General features: G+C 37.7%; 1 protein-coding gene across 1 annotated transcript in view; it reads right to left on the bottom strand.

The window, feature by feature from the left end:
• Window positions 1-3,560: 3,560 nt before the first annotated feature.
• Window positions 3,561-20,821, bottom strand: part of TRPV5 (transient receptor potential cation channel subfamily V member 5) — a 33,202-nt gene continuing 15,941 nt past the window's right edge. Inside the window, exons 3-15 of the mRNA XM_063296673.1 lie at window positions 19,739-19,861; window positions 18,672-18,812; window positions 17,873-17,971; window positions 17,315-17,490; window positions 16,736-16,882; window positions 12,691-12,903; window positions 11,661-11,747; window positions 10,658-10,734; window positions 9,864-10,029; window positions 9,618-9,684; window positions 8,032-8,300; window positions 4,652-4,758; window positions 3,561-3,831 (exon numbers count right to left, since the gene is read on the bottom strand). Of these exons, the coding sequence (XP_063152743.1) occupies window positions 3,561-3,831; window positions 4,652-4,758; window positions 8,032-8,300; window positions 9,618-9,684; window positions 9,864-10,029; window positions 10,658-10,734; window positions 11,661-11,747; window positions 12,691-12,903; window positions 16,736-16,882; window positions 17,315-17,490; window positions 17,873-17,971; window positions 18,672-18,812; window positions 19,739-19,861 (1,943 nt within the window). The remainder of the gene's footprint in view (window positions 3,832-4,651; window positions 4,759-8,031; window positions 8,301-9,617; window positions 9,685-9,863; window positions 10,030-10,657; window positions 10,735-11,660; window positions 11,748-12,690; window positions 12,904-16,735; window positions 16,883-17,314; window positions 17,491-17,872; window positions 17,972-18,671; window positions 18,813-19,738; window positions 19,862-20,821) is intronic.

The raw sequence follows: 20,821 nt of genomic DNA, 5'->3' as shown, positions 1-20,821 counted from the left end.
AATAAAATATTTTCATTTTGTGCAACATGGACAACAAATACCAGAGATAACTGGAATTTTCCAAATCTTGGAAAGTGGTTTAAACATGGGGTTGCTAATTAAAAAGTAGTATTGATACAGAAGAACTATTCATACAGAATACAGAAGAGTGGGGGGGAAATCCTTTTGTTCAACTATTGTTGATTCCTGGATTTTGTTTATGTGCATACATTAGGGTTACCCACTGGGATAGATTTGAAGTAATCTGCAAAAACATTCCAGTCAAGACTCCCTGAATACTACTGAACAAAATGATATTGGACCTAAGTTTTTTGGTTTTGTTTTACTGTTTTAAATAATGCGTTCCTCCATGCAGGTTACATAGGAGCGGATTTTAAAGCATACTGTTAATATCTCCTACCCATCAGCCATTAGATAGTATAACTTTTGTGTAAAAGACCGGCTGTTTATCAGTGTTCAGCAAAATCAGGAGAGTCCTGTTTCTGGAATAATTATTACTGAAGAAAAAGAGAAATGGGTGTTAAGATTCTCCAGATGAGATGTGAGAAACCATGTTCTTCGAGTCACACCATTAAAGTTATATAGTCACCAGAAAAACAAATACACCATAAAGATAACATTGGATGAAGAGCTGAGTTTTAATGTAAAGTTTGTATTAAAAATGCACATATTAGTAAAAAATTATGATGTAACTTACATAGAAATAGATAGCTATAGGTTGTTTCTCGAGAGCTCATATCCACTGGGATTGTCCTAACAGGCAGGAACCACGCTGAGACGAGGAATAAGTCTCAAGTGTTTTATTACTGCTACATTAGACAGAAAATCCTAACAAACTGAAGAAGCGTGGGAAAACCCATACAGATAAACCCCAAAGGTTAAGGCGGGTCTGATCTGTGTCCCTTTGAATGACTGCTCAATTCCTCGCTAGTATGCATGTATTTTCCCCCCTGGATAGGGGCCCCCTCCTGCTCACCAGCAGTGCTCATGACAGGGATTTTCCATTTGTTACTAGTGGCATTCAGAGCATGCCCTCACTTAGTTATAAAGCTCAGTTAATAGAGTTTTGAAATGGTTTTTGGCAACATAGCAAAGTCTTTGAAAAATTGCTAATTCATTTGCCCCAAATATCCTGGTACCCCATTAATTACATCATAGATGAAGTGAGCCATGGTGCAGATGTAACGATTGCCTATCCTAATAGACTCAGACTCACAAGCAGGAGCTTAATAATATCTGGTTTATTAAAGAATAGCATGCAAATACAGAGAAAGCTGAGAATGAGCAAAAGTGCGCCAAATACAAACTAAAAACCCTCGGTGCAAACGTAATCCCTCCCCTCGCCCAACCGTTTCAAATTCCCCACCCCAGGTGCTGGTAACAAGTTCTGCCGATCTCCTGGAAAGAAAACCTTGAACACACTGGATAACCCAAACACATTCCATTCCACTGAATACAGATAACAAACCCAGCAGAAGGAGTCCTCACAGCCCCTCCCAAATGGAACACGCGTCAGCAACCTGACATGCGAAACATTACGATGTACAATGCACGTTGAAACGGTGAACATGACAGCAGATCCTTGTCCAACCATTTGGGGAAACTGCAAGACCTATGCCAGCTGGAGAAATGACTATACTTTATTAGCCCCTAGGGGATTTCTTTAACTAAGACTTCGTTTGGGAAGAATATGAAGTCAGAATATTAAGACATGAAATGAAATTACCTTCCAACTTCCTTAAAGCATCACAGATTACAGTTTTATACATGTGCAAATTGTATTTTCACAGACATATAGTGCAAAAGCCACAAGTCTATAAAGGAAATACATGTAACCATGACTATCAAAGACTACTTCAGTTCATCACAGTGATTTAACGAATCTTCATTCAACTTCGACCTGAAGAGGTAGCTTCCAAACTTCATCCTCCTCGGATAAAAAGGTTCTCCCCATTTCTTCTGTAGAAATCCTCCCCTCACCCCAAGTCTGTCAGTCACTGGAGTTCAGAGGGGGCAGAGAGGCAGCTTCAGGGTGTGCAATCAGTTCACATGGTGTCCTCCCCATGCTCATTGGTCTCTTTGTTGCCCTCTTGTAAGTGAAGGTATGTCTGAGAACACACTCATAGCTTGCTTTTGTCACCGCTCAACAAAGGGCAAGATCACTAGCAGCAGGACCACCTGACCACTACAAGAAACCCTAAAACACAGCTGGAAACTCCTGAGTTGGAAGACATTTGTGCATAGAAAATGCATTTTTGTTATGGAATGAGAATCAAGTCAGCTCGTCCTTGAAGGCCAGAGCCAAATTTATGCAATAGTAGATCAAGCAGGAATCACATTGTCAGTGCCTGATAATTGTCTGCATGATTCTTTGATGCTGCATAGCTCAGGTCAACGTATGTTGGCAATGGAAGTACAAATAATAAAAAAGCACCTGCTTTGCTCCATTTTATATTTGGAAAGACCTTCTTTTCAAGTTGGATCTGTAGGAAAAGTCTGAACCATCACCTTGGAAGGAGAAACTATGAAAAGCCCTCTGAAACATTTCACTCAAATTAACTGTGGTTATTTTTGGCTGAGTAGAAACTTTTAATATCACTCTGGATTCTACTTCAAGCAAATCTTGATCCTTTCTTAGGGATACACGGTACTCTTTGGAAGAATTTTGTAAGGCTTTCATCTGCTAAGTTAGACTTAAAGTTAGGGTTTTATTTAATTAGGGTGCTTCTTTTTTTTTTCCATATTGGCTTTAAGCAAAATTCTGAGACTGTATAGTAGCTGTCAGACAGGACCAAGAGTGATAACAGGCTTGATTCCAAGCCAGCAAAAATAAACAGACAGCTATATATTAATACAAATAGGTTTGTAAACCTTTTCTCCACTCCACTCCCCAAGGGAAACATTAACGGAATTCTATTCAGCCAAGAAAAAGGTCCTATCATATTGGCTACAAAAATTCTACCTGGGATAAAACCCCATGTCACCTATTTAGCTTAAAGTGCATTGGAATCCTATATCAAAAAACAATAACCTATTCTACCCCTTTCAGTGGAACAGTACAGGAAAAGTGATAAACTGACCCTCAGCCTCTTAAAGAGCTTCTGGAACGCTAGGTGTTAGCTGGTTTGCAGAGTTTACCATTTTTCTTGTTTTAATCCAAATTTTCCCCAGAATTGGTCCTTCAGAAAAACCGTTTGGTCTAGTGGTTAAGGTGCTGGGCTAGAAACCAGGAGACAGTGAGTTCTAGTCCCGCCTTAGGCAAGAAAGCCGGCTGGATGACCTTGGGCCAGTCACTTTCTCTCAGCCTAACTCACCTCACAGGGTGGTTGTTGTGGGGAAAAGAGGAGGAGGAAGGAGTATTAGGTATGTTCCCCACCTTAAGTTATTTATAAAAAATAATAAAGGTGGGATAAAAAAAAAGATAAAGGGAAAAGATGAACTTAGAAAGACTGAAGTCATCCTGAACCCTGATATCACTGCCCCTAAATCCCGCCAGCTACTGGAAGAATTTGTGAAACAGCACAAAGCACCAGTAATGTGACCAGTCACTCAAGAGTATATCAGACATGGTAGACCTCTTCTTCCAAAGCATGATTCACTTCCCCACAAAGGTGGCTGAAGGTGTTGTGCCGCAGGATTTGCCAACCACGGTGGAAACTACTCAGAGTAGTGCTTCGTGAGACTGATGGAGATGCTTCTTTCTTGAATTGGAAAGGTTCAGCTTGGCGTAGTTTCCTAGAAAATTTATCAAAATCCACCTTGTCCTGGTTTTTAAATGCCTCTGCATAGCGTAACATCTTCTGTTTGCTGGAATCCAGACGCTCTTCCACTCTGAAAATGAGAGAGAATAAATGCAATGACTTTTCTTGTTTGTTTATTTTAGAGACCACCCAACTCCAGATGAGTCTGGAGTGGCTTACATGATAAAATAAAAGGCAATAAAAACAGAAAGGAAAATAATGAAAAAAAAAATCCTAAAAGGACATACGCCACACTCACCCCCAAAATCACAAAACTGACATGCCAGTTTTAGGCAAGAACCTTCATTATGAAGGGAACAGGTTCAAGGGCCAGAACTAGAATAAGTGATCAACGTCCCTCTCCAACAAGCATTAGAACTCTGGAGCCAGATTCCAGGTTCTGCTGCCATCAATAAAGCTCTCTTATCATCCAGGTCTCCAGGTCTTGAGCCACAAAAGTGATGGTTTGAAGCTGGGACCCAGTTTTTATAGAACAACTTGGGAATGTGTGTACACCTGCCTGAAGGGCATGTAAATCTGGACTTTGTGATGGTTAGGCAATTTGAATCTGTAAAGTAGAAAGCTGTAATAGAGTTACTAGACCTGGCTTGTATTACTATCTTCTGCACTTCACATTCTAGTGCCAGCCTCAGTTTCTGTTCTTAGCTGGAATACATAATTTCCAGACTGAGATTTAGTTATGATATTCCCATATAGAATCACAAAAAGCCTATGTTTGAAAAGCGGGCTATCAGTTTAGCCTGAATAGGCTAGTGGTCTGAATCTGACTGGTATAAACAGCTTCCTATGTTCCTATCAGTCAGGTACCCAGACATGTTTTAACTAATTTTATTAACTACACTGGAGTTTATTCCTGTAGGCAATGATACAACTAGGTAAAAGGAGTTCACCTGAGAAACCACTTGTCTCCTAGCCCATACTCTTGCCCACAAATACCAGAGCGAGGCCAAAGACATCGCGGGAGTTTCCGTTCAAGCATGACTGTAGTAGCAACAACCTGCATGAAAGCAAGGGATTAGTTCAATCCTGCCACAAAACAAAACCCAGCACTGATCAACTTGAAAAATCTGTATTAAAAAATAAAATGGAAAAACAGTTCAAATTCATACTTAGATTTAATTTATTAGAATTAGATAGCCGAAAGCAAAATGAAAAAAAAAAAACAAAATCATACAAATGGGACCAGCCACAAAATCAAAAGCAACATTCTATTTTACAGTACAATATTCTGTGAGCTACAGAATCACAGAAGGTCCAAGGAAGGTCCAAGTGTTATTTGGGAGTCCTGATCATCCCCTGGCTAGGTGATTTTACCGTGCTGTATGTGGGGTCAGCCTCTGGATCATCCTGAAGCAACAAGTGGTCCAGAATGCGGCAACAAGATCATTGGTGGGTCAGCCCCATCCTTGCACAGTAACATCTCTCCTGAAGTTGCCTCTGGGCCCAATTCAAAATGCTGATAATGACCTACAAAGCCATGTAGCTCTGTGTTATATCAGGCACAGCTTTGTCAGAATTGAATTCACCCATCTGGTGAGAATATCTCAGGGAGGCCTGTGAAGAGTTCCCCCTCAAGTTGAAGTCAGGGGACGTGGACAAGATGGCAGCTCTATATCCCCTGATGTTTGTAAAGCTCTCTCCCTCATGGGATTTTGATGATCACTGGACACAGTGCATTTTACTAACCCTTCAATCGTAGTTAAATGTTACTGGTGTCCAGAGTCTTTTGATTTGGGTAGGTAATAAAACTGTTAATCAATAAATTCTCCACTGTGGTGGAGGCTATAGCCTTGATTCAGATTTTCTAAAGGAAAGCTGAGTTATGGGGAAATGCCCATAATACAATCTGCACACTGCCTCACAACACAATTTGCCAAACCCTCTCAGCAGCTAGATGCAGGCTAATGGGGCTCCTTCCACTTCAAAATCATGTTCAGTGGCAAATGTAGTCGCATTTGAATTGGTTTTCTGTTTTAAAGAGTGAAGTAACTCTGTCTTTACAGTATTTATTTCATATAAACTAAGTTAAACAGGTCTTCACATTTGTTTGATTTTGAATGCGCTGAATAAATACTGAATTCTGTTAAAACTGCAAACTAACAAGTTAAATAAAATAAAGTTTCATGTATAAGAATTCTCATTGAGATGTTCAAATTGTAGGCATATCATTTCAAACTGAAGATGTCAGCTCTGTATCCCCAGCCATACACAAGAACACCCTGAACTTAGAATAATCCTTTTGTGCGTTCCAAACTCAGAACAAAATACTGCATATTCTGAAGTTTTGTCCTGAGTGAGAGTGTTCTGTGATTGATTAGTTTCTTTTTAAAACTCCTCCAAACCAAGAAATCTGGTTAGCTAATATAGCAGACAAAGGCATTATTCCTGCTGCCTTTAGCTAGAGTTGGCGGATGGAAGGGAGAAGGGGTGAGGGAGAATTAGTTAAGCACATGTTCTGAGATTAAGTTACAGTACATGTTAGCCCCTAGGGCAATTAGAGTTGATGGGTGGTAATAGAATATTGTTGCCCTGGGGTGTCTTAGACATACGTTATGCAACGATTGTGCATGTGCACTTCGCTGCTATACTACTGAGCTTTCAGATTGCCAAATGCAAACATCAGGTTGCCTTGATGGTTTGTTGAGATTTGCAGTGGGTTGCCAAGGGCAAAAAGTGTACCCTGCTCATGTGCATTAAGTATATGTATATGTATCCCAGAGAAGTATGTTTTTGCTTTTGATAATGTTATTTACGGGCTGTGTTGAGAAGAATCTATTGCTCTTGATTCCTTTCTTGAGTTAGTTCTGTGACTGTTGTGCAGATCAGTTCTGAGGCTTCTGTTATGTGTTATGGGAGTTCTTTAAAAAATCAAGTGGTCAGTTTTTCTGTGGGCTTGATGATAGGCACTCAGCATGAATTACTACTCTATCTAAATGAGTGCTCCTAGGATGAAAAATAAGGGATAGAAGGGCTTGCTTTGAGTTTCTTTGTTCCCTATGTCAGAACAGTCAAACTGATTCATATTTTACTGGTTTTTGAACACAGCCCTCTCAAACTTCCTGATAGAACATTCTTATTAAAAATGTTTCATTTTCTCAAGCTCAAAACAATTTTCCCCCTTTCATGCACACGCCAAGAAATCAAATGATTTTCTAACATATAAAATAATTATCTGTACTTAAAAAAACTATTTTTGGGGGAAAAGGGCAAATTAGACCTTATTTTCTGGATGGCTAATTAATCTGTAACAGAAAAGAATCTGAATGACAGAGCATGTTACCACATGAACTGGCATCTGCAGTCTGAAGCATAGGGCTGTCTCAATAGGAATGAGTGGGGGAGTAATCCTGGCTGTTTCCTTATTAACTGCTGTACCTTGGTTTTAGCTACAATTATTCAACAAATAATCTCAATATTATTTTGTGCAATTATGAACAAGTTGAAAAGCTTTTTCGGCTAATAAAACTGCACATTGCCTATAAGCAAAAAGGAAGTGGATTTGAATGTGATCTAATATGTTTACATGGAAGTGAGTTCCATCATGTTTGTTGTGAGCTAACTCAGTGTTCTAGACAGGATTGCAGCCTTGATTCCAGAACCTGTTTGTGAGGTCTTTAGATTGTTCCTGGACTCAGTTCTTTAAACATCTTTAATCTTCTTCCCTCTTGAGTAACCATACATCCTCCAGTGGGAGGAGGTGGGTGGTGACGAATCTGATTGATTGATAAATAAATAAATAAATTGGCAGATCTGTATCCTGAATTTTTTCATTTACACCTGCAAGTCTGTATGCTCAAAAGTACACATTCATTAAATGAGATGAAATGAGTTAGAATACAGAGCAATTTAGTGTCTGCCTCTAGCTGAGAGTGATGATGGTATAGCTTATTGTCAACGATGCAGAACATAATTACTTTAAGAAGAGAGAGCATTACATTAGCTCCCAGCTAACAGCAGTGGCATCCATAACAAATCTTTGTAGTATAAGCACACATCAGTATTACAATTCTATCTTAACCTAAACTAGTTTATTTCATGATCATGATTTCTTCCAAATATATATTGAAGAATTATGAAAGACTAAGAATTCTAGATTACAACACCCCAGTCCCTTTTAGAGTCACAAACCCCAGAAATGCTTCATTAGGAGCCATGGCAACTGCTCCTAATGAAGCTGCCAAATGGTCTAAATTTCCAGTGCAGACATGTCCAAAGCAAGAACAGATGACTTCTCAATAGACACTGCTGTACTGCACAATAATAATCTCACCTGTGCTCGCCAAAGCTCATCCCGTTCACTAGCTACTCGCCAATGAGTGTCACCCATCATGGCAATGAGCAGGTTGAGCATGAGCAAAGCAGCAATGATGGCAAAAGCAGCATACACCACACTGTACATGAATGGCAGATCCACATCATAGTTGGCAGGTCCATCTATGATGGTAAGGAAGAGCTCAAAGGTACTGAAAAGAGACATGGGATAATTGTAGAATTGTCCCAAATTGCTTGGATTTTCTGTTTGGAAGATGATGTAGAAAGCTGGTGATGAAACAAAAATGAGCAGTCAGCTACATATACATACACACTAACTCACATACAACCAGATAATGTCATCCCCATCTTACTCTATTCCTGTTCTTTCAACCACTCTGCCACTAGAATCTTTTAATTCATTAATCCTCTTTCTGCTGATGTCTTCTCTGTAAGTTACTTATCCTGAAAGTTAATAGCCTCTCTTAATTCTCATGAAAATTCTAAGACGGGCATGTAAATTCATTTCTTCTCTTCCATAGCTTGTGTGAGCACATCATGACACCATAGTCAATGCTGTGGAAGTCTCACAAAAACAGATGAGAGGCAGGGGATTTTAACCATGTGATATATAAATACAGATATGAATAAAAGGAGCAACAACTACCATTAAATGTGTTCAGTAGGCAACTGTGCAATAATGTATTTTCTAAAAAGTTATGGAGCAGCCAGAACAACAGGAAGGCTCAGGGTAAAGCATCATTTAAAACAGTGGCTTTTAAACTTTGTATCTTCAGGACACTCTGTTCATAAAAAGTTATACAAGAAACCTCAATACATTGCTTATAGAATCTGCAAAAGTAAGAACCATGCTGGCTTGGAGCAAAAAATCTGTTCCAATTTTAACAATGGCCACCAAGAGACTGACAACAATCTCTTCTGCTGTTTATCCCTCCCTTTCTTCCACTAATATTTAGGAGCATATTGCCCCAAAATTATAATGCATTTTGGGATGAACTTCCTGTTCAAAGAAGACACCAGCCAATATTGCTAAGCTAGTGTATTGTCCAAATTCACGGAACCTGAAAGCTGGCTGGGTGACTTTGGGCCAGTCACTCTCTCTCAACCTAACTCACCTCACAGGGTGGTTGCCCTGGGGAAAATAGGAGGAGGAAGGAGTATTAGGCATGTTCGCCACCTTGAGTTATTTATTAAAAAAAAATAAAGACAGGATAAAAATAAAATAAATAAACAAACAAACAAACAAACATATGCCCAGCACTTCCATCTGCATGGCAGAGAAAACTCAGCAATGAATAGCAAATAATTTATTTTTTAGATAGCATTATCTACTAATATTGATTTCTTGCTATGGCACTCCTTTAAGCTTCCATAAAATTCCAGGGTTCTCATGAAAGTCACTGCTACTATAAAAATGTGGGTATAATTTAAAAAAAAAACCCCTGGAAATAGAAAGAAAATGAGATTTTTCACTGGAGAAGAAACATCTCTTCATAATAAGGACATTATAAACAGATTCTCAGACTACACATTCAAAGAATACTGGAATGATCGTGGACCTTCACATCTTTCTTTAGGTCTCACCTGAGGCAAAGCCAAATATCACAACAGCCATTAGCCCACAGAAACGTATAAGGTCCCCAAATATCATCTGTAGAAAAGATAGAAGAGAATGTTGTAATATCTAACTTTTCCCCAGCTCTACTTTTCCCCATCCACTGTTGTCTGACCTTTAAACTCTCAGTTCCAATTACTGGAAAAGATGCGCTTCTGAGAGAAATAGAATTCTCTCTCCATTTCCATTTCAGAATTTAGTTATATTTTCCTTACCTTCTGTATCATGATGGTGAAGGGCCCAAGCATCTGAAACCCTCGTGCAAAATACATGACGTTGCACCAGCCCAACACCAGGGCAAAGGACATGGGGACCACTTCTCCTTCTGTGCTTGTCAGTCGCATTACCATGGTTATCAGGATCACACAGGCATATGTGATGCTGTAAATGAAAAGTATAATTAAGTGCACATAACTAAAGATAATCCTCAATTAATTAATTAATTAATACAACCTAAAATTAATTTATAGCAGAATTGAGTCCCTAAAATATAAGCAAATGATACATGTGAATATACAGTATGCTGATGTGTATTCATAGAGTGAAGAGAGAGTCCCTTTATTCCCTTGAGCTGGAGCAAGGCATTTCTTCTGAGAAATTGATTGCTGTCGATTTTAATGCATTCAAGATTTATTTTCTCAAGTTAAAACATCTGCAGAATTTCAAATTTCTCAGGAGATTCAGCATAGCTTCTTGGGTTGTGCATCTGATTTTGCCTGAAATAAAATTTGGATGTGGGGATTCCTCCAAGTATTTGAGGAATGTCAAAGGAAACCAAAAGACTTAAAAAAAAAACCTTAAGGAGATAATGAAAAATGAAGGGTAGCAGAAGACAGCCCCCATAGATAGAACTTAAACAGATGTTAGGAAACAAAAACTTGCAGAGGAAGAAATCCAGGGCTGAAGCAGTTAGAAACAGAAGAGAAAAATGGTGAGAGGAAAGTAACAATGGCAGAGTATGTATTAAAAAAAAAGAATATTTGTGACTTTTGGAGATTTGGACTCTCACATTATTATGTGGAAAGGTCCTCCCAGGACGGTTTGTCCAAAGTACTTTGTGGCTCCAACTCTTAGAATATCTGGAATCTATAAAAATGAATTACATATCAAAAGCTTATAATCATCAACCAGTTCAACTGAGGGCTGAAATGACCAACATGCTCAGTCCACTCCTAGAAATTGACTCAACATTAGCCAAGGAAAAAATAGAGAAAGACCCTTTATGAGGACAATGCCTTTAATACCTGATACGATCTATAAAGGGAAACCTATGCACTACAATGAGTAGCAAGCAAAAATGTCACCTATTTTTTACTAGTCAGCAACACCCTGATAAGTCAGTGATCTAAACCACTTGCTAAGCTTTTTATTTGTGTTAAATCAATGGTTTTGTAGAATGAGGACATTCAAAAGAGAGGTATTTAAATACTGGTGATTAAACAGGCAAATGGTGAAAAGATGCTAAAATTGGAGAAGTAGGGTAGAAAGACCATGTGTTGGGGAAGAAGCAAAATATAATTTAAATTGAAGGGTTCAAGGAAAGTTAGGAAGAACTAGGGCATGAGATGAAAATGTATTGGAGGGATATGCTCCATAAAGGGTACAATTTTAAAATATAAAATGGTCTAAGCCAGTAAAATTTAGTAAGGCAGTGATTTTAAGAAATGAATTCAAACCATAATATTGATCAATTATTTTATTATATGCAGATCCTGCTAACAGTTACTGGCTATGTTCCTCCCCAATCAGCTCATCTGTAATTATTTAGTTTAACCAATTCCAAAACTAACTTTAACTCTGGATACTTCCCAATAGGGAAGCCAGAAATATTGATAGTGTTTGTAGCATCATGTTTTTTCAAGACAGTTACGTTGGTTTCAGATAACGCATGATTCCTTAAGTATACCTTGTCAAAACACAGTGTCTCTCAAATGGCAGATGAAACTGCCAAACTAGTATTGGTATACTTTAATGAAGTTCAGTTCAATAGAGCTTTATTCTTTTGTCCTTACCTCTAGGAGTAAAATTGCCATGGCTCCTATCACTGTAATCAACTCCCCCACCAGCCTGAGTTGATCCTCATATGTCAGATACGATTCCTAAAGACAGGAAGGGACCCTCGTTAAGGAGAAAGTCCAGACAAACGTGGAACTGGTGTCATCCAGACATTTAATTTAGTTTAATTTAGTTTAATTTTTTATCTTTTGGCAGCATTAAACTTTGCCTTGATAGTAAAACTGTTATTGGAAAGATGAACCACAAGATGGCCTTGCACAAGTAACATGCATCCCTCCTAAAATCTTTCCTGAATACAGAAAACAAATACTGTATGCCAGTGAGAGAACTAGAGTAAAATCTTTCCTATGCTACCTTGATTTTAGCAGGGAGTGTTGTAAAAAAAATAATAAAACTAATTTCAATTTTCAGACTGAAGAGGTACAGCCCAATAACCTCTATTGCCCATCAGAACATCAGGAAAGACCTTCTTTCACATTTTCATCTTTCAAGAAATTGTATCTATTTGTCTTTGGATCAGACAATGACACTGTAGTTGGAGATGATTCATTCCAGAAAGGCAAGTGAAAGCCAGAGCTTCACTGGCAAATTTAGTGAAAATCTTCTCATTTTTAAGGGGTTCTTAAAAGTGTGGCAGCCTTTTTCTTCATGGCCTCTGGAGTTAGTCTATTTATATAATTGTAGTGTTCATTTTATAATTTAAATATAGACTGCACCCTGGACCTCACTCAAAGATGTTAGTTAGGTTGTTTTATAAATGTACTTTAATTTTGTCTTAAATTTTAATTTATCTATTATCTATTAAGATGGATTGATATACACTCACTGAGCACTCTGCTTGTACTGGTCTACGACCATAATAAATTGAATTGATTGATTGGCCTCTTGGAGCATTTTCAAAAAGAGTTTTTGCAAAGTTTAAAAAATTATTTAACTTTGTCAATTCTTCTGTACTGCGTTTTGAAGAGAGTTGTTTTACTATTTGCCTAGATTCATGGAGAAACCTGTTTTTACAGACCAGTGTACCTGCAGGGTTTTCTGCACAAGGATGGTGTTATCCCGCATGTCTGTCTGATTGTCTGGACGATTTTTCAGTGGTCTATAAACACAGCACATGGTGAAACAAATCATATAGAGGACATAAAATAGAGCCAGGAAATAGAAATAAGGACGCCCGTATGTGTTCCACTTCAGGTTCACAAGTTCCTTCACAGGAGTAATGTCTAGGATACGACGAGCCTGCAAAGAAGAGGCAGAAAGGAAAACTGGGATTTAACTGTTGAAGTCCCATGTTTCAAAAATCTGACACAGGTGAATTGATGTCCTAAGAAATAGGTTCTTACAAAATTATCTTAATGTTATGTATTGGGGGCATTTATATACCACCTTCCACAAAGAACTCCAAGGCAGTATTCCAAGAAAAAATGGGGGAAAACATCAAAAACAGGACAAACATGTTTGAACGTTAGTTCAAAAGAAAGCATATTCCACAACTGGAGAGCAGTTGGGGGCAAATAGCTCTTCATGTGCTCCAGAGAAAAATGTGCATCTTCTTTCAAAAGGCCGCTCCTGAAGATCTTAAGAGCTCAGCAGGTTCCTAACAAGACATGAAGCTTTAAAGATGCTTTGAATTAAGTCCCCAAACCACTGGCAAATCGTTGTCTTTTAAAATCAGAAGGATGTAATCACTGGACAAAATAATGAAACTGATTTTCATTCTGAACTAAAGTCTTTGAGGAAAATAAGTTCTTTGTAAATATTTGGCTGATAGCTTCAAAAGGCGTGAACACAAGAGCTATATTAAATTATTGATTGCAATGGGACAGCTTGTATTGATTAATGGGATTGTGGAGTGGGGAGGTTTTACAGTACCCAGACTTTCTTTGTTTGCTTTCTTTTAACCATGGATTTTTTTGGTGGTGACTATCCTTTGCCGTACATAATGCTTACATTTCCATCCCTTTTGTTACGCTGTTTCTGGTACATTTCTGCCTAACATCTAGATTGTAAGCACTTTACACCCACGCATATTCAATCCATACCAACAAAAAGAGCTATATTCAATAATACCTTTTGCAAAAACCGGCACATCAGTAGCAATGTATATTTAGTCAATATACACAATGTCAGTATATGCTAGAAAATGACCCATAAATGAAAAATCATGTCTCCGGAATTTAAACTGAGTAACCTTTAGCCCATATTCTTATTATACCCTTCTGCAAATGAATGTGGAATTGATTAAAGGGTCAAATAGTTCAGTCCTTTTAGCCAGTTTTCTGCTTGAGTCTTTCTAAAAGCAAACTCTCCTATAGCTTATCCAAATATTTGTGTACTGACAATCTTCAGTGTTTTCCAATGTACGGCTACTTTACAGTTTGTACCTATTAATAACATTGCATTAGATTGATCTACCATTTCAATTGCACATCTTATGGTAAGAATTCAGCAACTGTTAGATAATTGATCTATTTGTGAATTAAAGAGCCCTTTGTCACATACCTCATCTAGCAAATTGGTGTTACCTTTGAAGCCTTTTTAGCATAGTTGGTTTGATCTGTAAAGATACCACACTTTTTCACCAGGGATATCCCCACTGGGGTTCAGTTTATTATAAGTTCCTCTATTTCTCTCAATATTTTATTGATTGTAACAAGTTAATACGTATTAAAGTCTCTCCCCCATACATCTTCAGATCAACTGCTTGTCTATATGTTGCACTGATCAGCCAATGATAGATAAGGGAAATCTGGTCTTTGGTAATATTAGATTGAGCAACCTAGATTTTCCAATTATTCTATGATCTCTTTCTGCCTCCTTAGGAATTTTATAGTAATGATTAGTTATTTCTTTTGAAATCATGACATTCAGGATACCAGTGAGAAAACTGTATTTTGATAGTTTGATTTCCATTTCATAAATTATGTAAAATATCCCTTTCTTTCTATGCATCTTTAAAATGCTTTTTAAAAATGAAGAAAAACATAAAACCCCTTTTAGGTTGCTGACATTTTAAATCAGTAATTGATTTCTATGAGCCACACTGTGATCTTGGCAGCCCTGGGCCAGGTGGCTAACTCCTCCAACCTCTAACATTTACTTTAAGAGATTGGAGATTATTTATTTCCTGAGTCCCACTCTGACCCTGCCTTCTGATCGGAATTTGTTCTTATTATTTTATTGCATTCAAATGTCTATTTATTTGTATAACATTTAATTCATATCATATTCAATATGGGTAATATTGTAGGGCCTACAATCTGACATTTGTATATTGCAATCATATTACTTAGCATGATCCATTATTTTATCATCCTAGGTCTCCTGAATTCAGGGAAGGCAAACTGGCAGATCATTGGTTTATATGGAATTGCTTACTTTAAGAATCATGCCAAACCATGGCTATGAAACTTAATTAAGTTTGAAGTAAAATCTGGATTGCAAAGCCATAATTTGCCACTGACCAATAAACAGAATCAGAAAGCCTAACTGGAGGTATATTTTCTAATCACAGTTTGAAATGGCAAATTATATGATTGTTGCTGTGCTGCTGGAAGTCCAAGCACCATTACGATCAGAATCTTAACGGGATGGATGATGAAAGCCATCTTGTGACTTAGAATTAAATGTGAGTCAACCCAGTATATCATTATTTGGTATGATGCTAGTATTAAACTAATTGGATCATTCACCTTTATTCTGCATTAGTTTTAGGATTAACTTTGATGTAACCTTAGAGAGAGAAGGTAAAATATAAATGTACTGCTGTTAAGAAGATTGAAGTCACTTCTTCGTTACTTTTTCCTTCTTTTCTATCTCTTTTTCTTTATTTTTGTCACATTTCTATTACTTTATTTCTCTTACCTTTAACTTAAAATTTATATTGTTTTTACTCTGTGGAAAAACTTCTTTAATAAAAACTATATATGTAAAAAAGAATTTTAGGGTTAACTTACTGCATGCCATACTATGGATCAATAAAACAAATATTATTCACTGAACTCAGTCATACTTGTAAAATGTACATCCTTTGCCTGACATGAGAAGAGGGGGTGAATTGATTCTATTTCAAACAAACAAACAAGTACGTTTGCCTGCTTCCGATTAAAATATTAAAGGATATATGTTGCTGAGTTCACACATTATGCTAAGGGGTAATGTGGTTTGCTTGTTTTTTTTCAGAAAGTCCTAACTGAAACAAACCAAGGCTTATGGCAACCTGTGAGTCCAACCAGTACAGAGCTATAGTCATCTATGGATAGTATCTGAGGCCTGTAATGACAGTCAGTGATCAGTCCTAAACTTGAAATTGCATAGAATGGTGGAAAGATTAACGTTTCTTTTAAGATTTGGAATGATCCCAAGTGCATAAGGAAGTATATAAGAAGGAAGGACATTTGGAGTATATTGCCTCATTACTCAAAGAGTGCTACCATCTGTGAATTTTAACCAAATCCAGCCTTTTTTTTTCTGATTATGTTTATGGTTCAAAGAAATCAAGTGATGTCAAATGTCATCTGTAACCATCACAAAGGTAAAGCTGGGAATTGCTGTTATAAAGTCAATGAATGACCCTATTTTGTGTAAAAAAAAAAAAACAACTTCCCATATAACACACAGGCCATTAAATTTAATATGACGACTGCCAGATAGCATATGCAGAATCCAGTGAGGTTAACAAGGTCTTGGTAGGTGAACAATTTGTCTCCATGAGAATGGACTTGTTTTGTCAATTACAACCAAAGGTGGAATGAGAAATGACAAAGTGGCAAAGCTGACTAACAATGGCTTACTAGGATTTGAGACAGGAGTGATTCTCATCAGCACTTGCATCATGCCAGGGTTTAAAGCTGGGAACTTCTGAATTCAAAGTAAATGACCTATCTCTGAGCTACATCCATTGCCATCAAACAGAAAGAGGGGGCAAATGTTTGCTTCTTCATCAGCTGGACAAGAAGTTCCTAGACGATGCAATGTATATAAACATCTAGGAAGAACATTCAAATTCCTTGTTCAATAATAGCAGCAGTCATCGTTCTGCCCAAATAAAAGTATCTGAGCTCCACAGTACCTCTCTTTTCTTTGTTGATACAACAAGTTCTAGAAAAGATTGGTCTTCACCCCAGGAGTCAATTTCTGTAAGGTCATAGAGAATGGTGGTAGTAGGCCCCAAAGACCACATTATTTGCTTGCGCTTTTGCATGAGATGCTGGAACATCTGAAGAAGGAAAACAGCACAAGATTGCTTACAACAGATTGGTGATGAGATTCAGGACTAGAATTTATTTAAGAAGCCATTGAGTTTGAAAAAACTTCAAGTCTGGATGTTGGAATTGGGATGAAAATGCAGATTCTAAAATACACCCAGAGTGGTTTAAAGGGCTACTAGGTTTTAGGATCCAGAACTCACTGATTTTGCCACCTGGACTAGAAACTGGGAGACCTTGAGTTCTAGTCCTGCCTTAGATATGAAGCCAGACCTTCTGAATCGGGCTTTTAGTCTTATTAGTATTTAGATAGGTAACTGCCAGGGAGCCCAATATAAATGTCTAGGACTTTTCTGAGGACAAAACAAGATACTGAAATAAATTATATCCCTACTTTTTTTTTCAGAGTCTCCCCACAGAGATCAGTTGGGTTGTGTGCTCACCACAGTGTTACCCTCAACTCCAGCCAGTTTGAATGGAGTGAGGCCTTCATTGTTGGGAATCAAGTCCAGAGGTTCCAAATTCCCTTCTTCTTTGTCATAGGAGAGGATGAGATTATACATCTGGCATGCAAATGTTCTGTTTGGTTGAAGAACTAGAATGTGAAGAACTGTGTTTCCTGGAAATGAAACAACGTAAGGACTATACTCAGTCAACTGCAGAATTGGTTAATACTTGCTGAACTAGTCCAGCTTAGTAGTGTCTCACAAGCATTATTCAGATTCAGTTATTTGCTATTTTATAATTGGATATAAGTTCCAGTGCTTGATTAACTTATGGACTTACGATTTTAAAAATGCCCCCATCAGCCAAAAGTTGTATTATAAGACAAAGAACGTAATTCCTCTTGATTATAGTTAGATTTGTAGACATGTAATCTTTAATTAGACCTCTTCCACCACCAAATTCAAACCAGGTATAGTTCCTTATTGTTTCTACCAAAAACAACCCATGTTTTTACAAGAAGGTGTCCTGGAATAAGTTGACGGTGAGCATCTTACCTAGAGAATCTTGTGCCCTGATATCAGCTCCATTTTCAATTAACAGACGAACAATTTCCTCATGGCCCATACAGGCTGCAAAAGATAAAACATGCTCCCCTATGGAAGAATTTGAGAGAGAAAACAAAATTAAAACAAGGCTCAAGCAATGAAAAAAAATCTGTTCTCAGACTCAGGATTAGGGTTTGCTATTTAGCTGATTCCATTTATGTCTGGGGATCAATGAACAAGGTGTCCTTGATCAATCAGTTTTCATTAAATAGTGTTCTCTTGTCTGGTACTTTTATTACGACAGCAACTGCCTTCATAGGAAAGCCATTCCTCTGCATGCATAATCTAAAACCAACATATATTTTTAGAAAAGTAAAATAATGAGTTGAATCATTATTTAGGGTTTACTGTAGTGGGATTTAAGACATTATTTCAAGGACTCCTCTTTAACTGTGGAGTCCTTGGTGCTCTCTGAGCCTTGTTTTCTTGCAGACATTTCATTGCCAGGCTAGGCAACATCTTCAGTACGAACAGGGAGTGGGCCTTGCTCTCTGTTTATATACTGTCCAGCTTGTGTTGGTGGAGGTGTTGTTCTTTAACTATGATTAAGCATGGATTCATCCCATTGTGTTTATTCATATGCAAATAATATCAGTCTACTAAGATTTCTTTACTAAAGGGAGAGATCCATCAGCAACAAGAAGGATGGGAAAGAACTGTTCAGGAATGGTGCTGACTCTGTGGAGCACTAACTTTCTTCTGCTAATCAAAGTATCTCTGCCCTCAGGAGCAGCAGATGGAATCATACCAAAATAGAAGTGATGTGAGGAGTTATGCCTGAAGAAGTGTCCTGTAGCTCGAGGAGTAGAGACGTGAGCCCCCTTTTTCAGCAGACATTTCACTAAATGTACATTTTGATTAACTGCTGCAATGTGGAGTGCTGTTTGTCCTGCAATTCATATTAAAAACGAATTAGGACACTCTTTGTACCCACTGTTGGCTTGTTTTCAATTATGAAATGCTAACAAACTAATTGACCAACAATTTTAGATCTGTTTTTCAACAGGGAGTTTAGAAAGAACATCTTTCATATTCTGCAAAACTTCCCTACTTGACAAGAACGAATACAGAGAGTTCAGACAAACACTCAGTTTGAAATGAAAGCCAAAGCTCTGGTTAAACTAGATAAGTCATTAACCACATCTGTGAATCCTATGATTGGGATTCCCCTCTTTTAAATTCATAGCCACAGGGCAAAGATCACATCTGGGACTGCAAGTAGAAATAAGGGGTTTTTAAGCATTTCCTTCTTTATCTCTGCACTGAAAATCCACTTCCTTATGCAGTTGCTCTTTGCTGCAAAACGTAAGATTTAGGGGAAAATTTTAGCTTTGATACAGATTTTCAGGCAGCAAATAATTCAGGAAAAAGGATAAAAACATTCCCATTCTTACTATAGACCCAGCTTTTTTTCTGTGATCTATCTTGAATTATGATTTAAGGCCCCCAAATTCCTAATATACACATTATAATACTGCATATTACTGTTCAAACATTTTGTTCCCATTATCATTTATTCTGTATTAGGATTTGAGATCATGAGTATCTGCAGCAAGAGCAAGAGGGGCCAAAAATCATGTGTTACCATAAACTCCACCACTAATATAGTTTCGTTTGTGTGACACAAGGATAAAAGGGCAGAGCTTGCATCATGACATTGCACCCCAAGTCATTTTGGCATCATGGTTAGGTATGACACTTCAGTTTGAGTTCTCAAATATTTTAAGTGTTTGCTCTTGATATACTCCTTAAAATTTATTTATTATATATTTTTTTAAAAATCCAAGCTCAGCTCCTTAATTTAATAGCGATCACCTTCATAAAGTGCTGATGTCATCTTCTCATTGATGAGTTCTGGAGCCACTTCCAGAAGAAAGTCAGCAACTTCTATGCAATCATAGAGTGCAGCGACATGGAGAGCGGTCTCCCCAATTGCTCCTGTGCAGAATAATAAAAACACAAAGGTCACCTAAGAATGAGCTGTTAACAAGCAAGCCATGGTTGTTGATTCAGACATCTGTCCCATATACATGATATATGCACACAAACATGTTGTTGCTGTTATTATCAACAACAGCCTGAATCGATCAACTATAGGATGAAGGCCTCATTATTGAGGGTTATGGACTATAATCTACCATGTTGATCCAGTGCAGGTTGGCAAATAGATAAGTTGAAAAACATCTATCTATCTATCTAAAATGAAAGGGAAGGAGAGAAAGTTTGGCTTGCCTCACTCATGGTTATCTTTTAATTTAAAATTTAGAGCTTGGCAAAAAGGCCCAAAAGAGAAGTAATGCTCTGTGATGGTGGGGTATTCCATCTTGCTGTGCTACTGTAAGTCAGGGCACTGTGGCTCAGCTGTGAACTGTAGCACCATTCCTCCAGCTTGCCACTGTCTCTTCTCATCCAACTGCAATAAGCATGCCCATGGGTGTTTACTAGACTTGGGTGTGTTCTAAAGGATTGCAAAATCTTCAGTCACAGATTGTTCCGACCCTGGAATGGACTGTTCTGAGTAATCTAGGAAGGTTCTGTTTCCAAATATCAATTTTGTACCAGAATGTTCCTTGAGGAACTGTTCTGCACACCTCTAGTGCAGTGTTCCACAACCTCATCAACTTTAAGATGTGTCGACTTCAACTCCCAGAATTCCCCATGCTGGCTGGGGAATTCTGAGAGTTGAAGTCCACACGTCTTAAAGTTGATGAGGTTGAGAAACACTAATCAAGGGCGTATTTTTTACACCAGAGTTCCAGAATTTCAAGACAGAAGCATTTGATATATTATATAAAATATAATAAGAACAATAAGAACAATAATAATATATTTATATTCAATGCAGGAATATTAGGCAATAGTTTTGTCCCCTGGGCTATTAGACTTCTGAACTCTTAA

The sequence above is a fragment of the Candoia aspera genome, chromosome 2, assembly GCF_035149785.1.
Source record: "Candoia aspera isolate rCanAsp1 chromosome 2, rCanAsp1.hap2, whole genome shotgun sequence".
Taxonomy (NCBI): domain Eukaryota; kingdom Metazoa; phylum Chordata; class Lepidosauria; order Squamata; family Boidae; genus Candoia; species Candoia aspera.
This window is presented reverse-complemented; position numbering and strand designations above follow the sequence as displayed.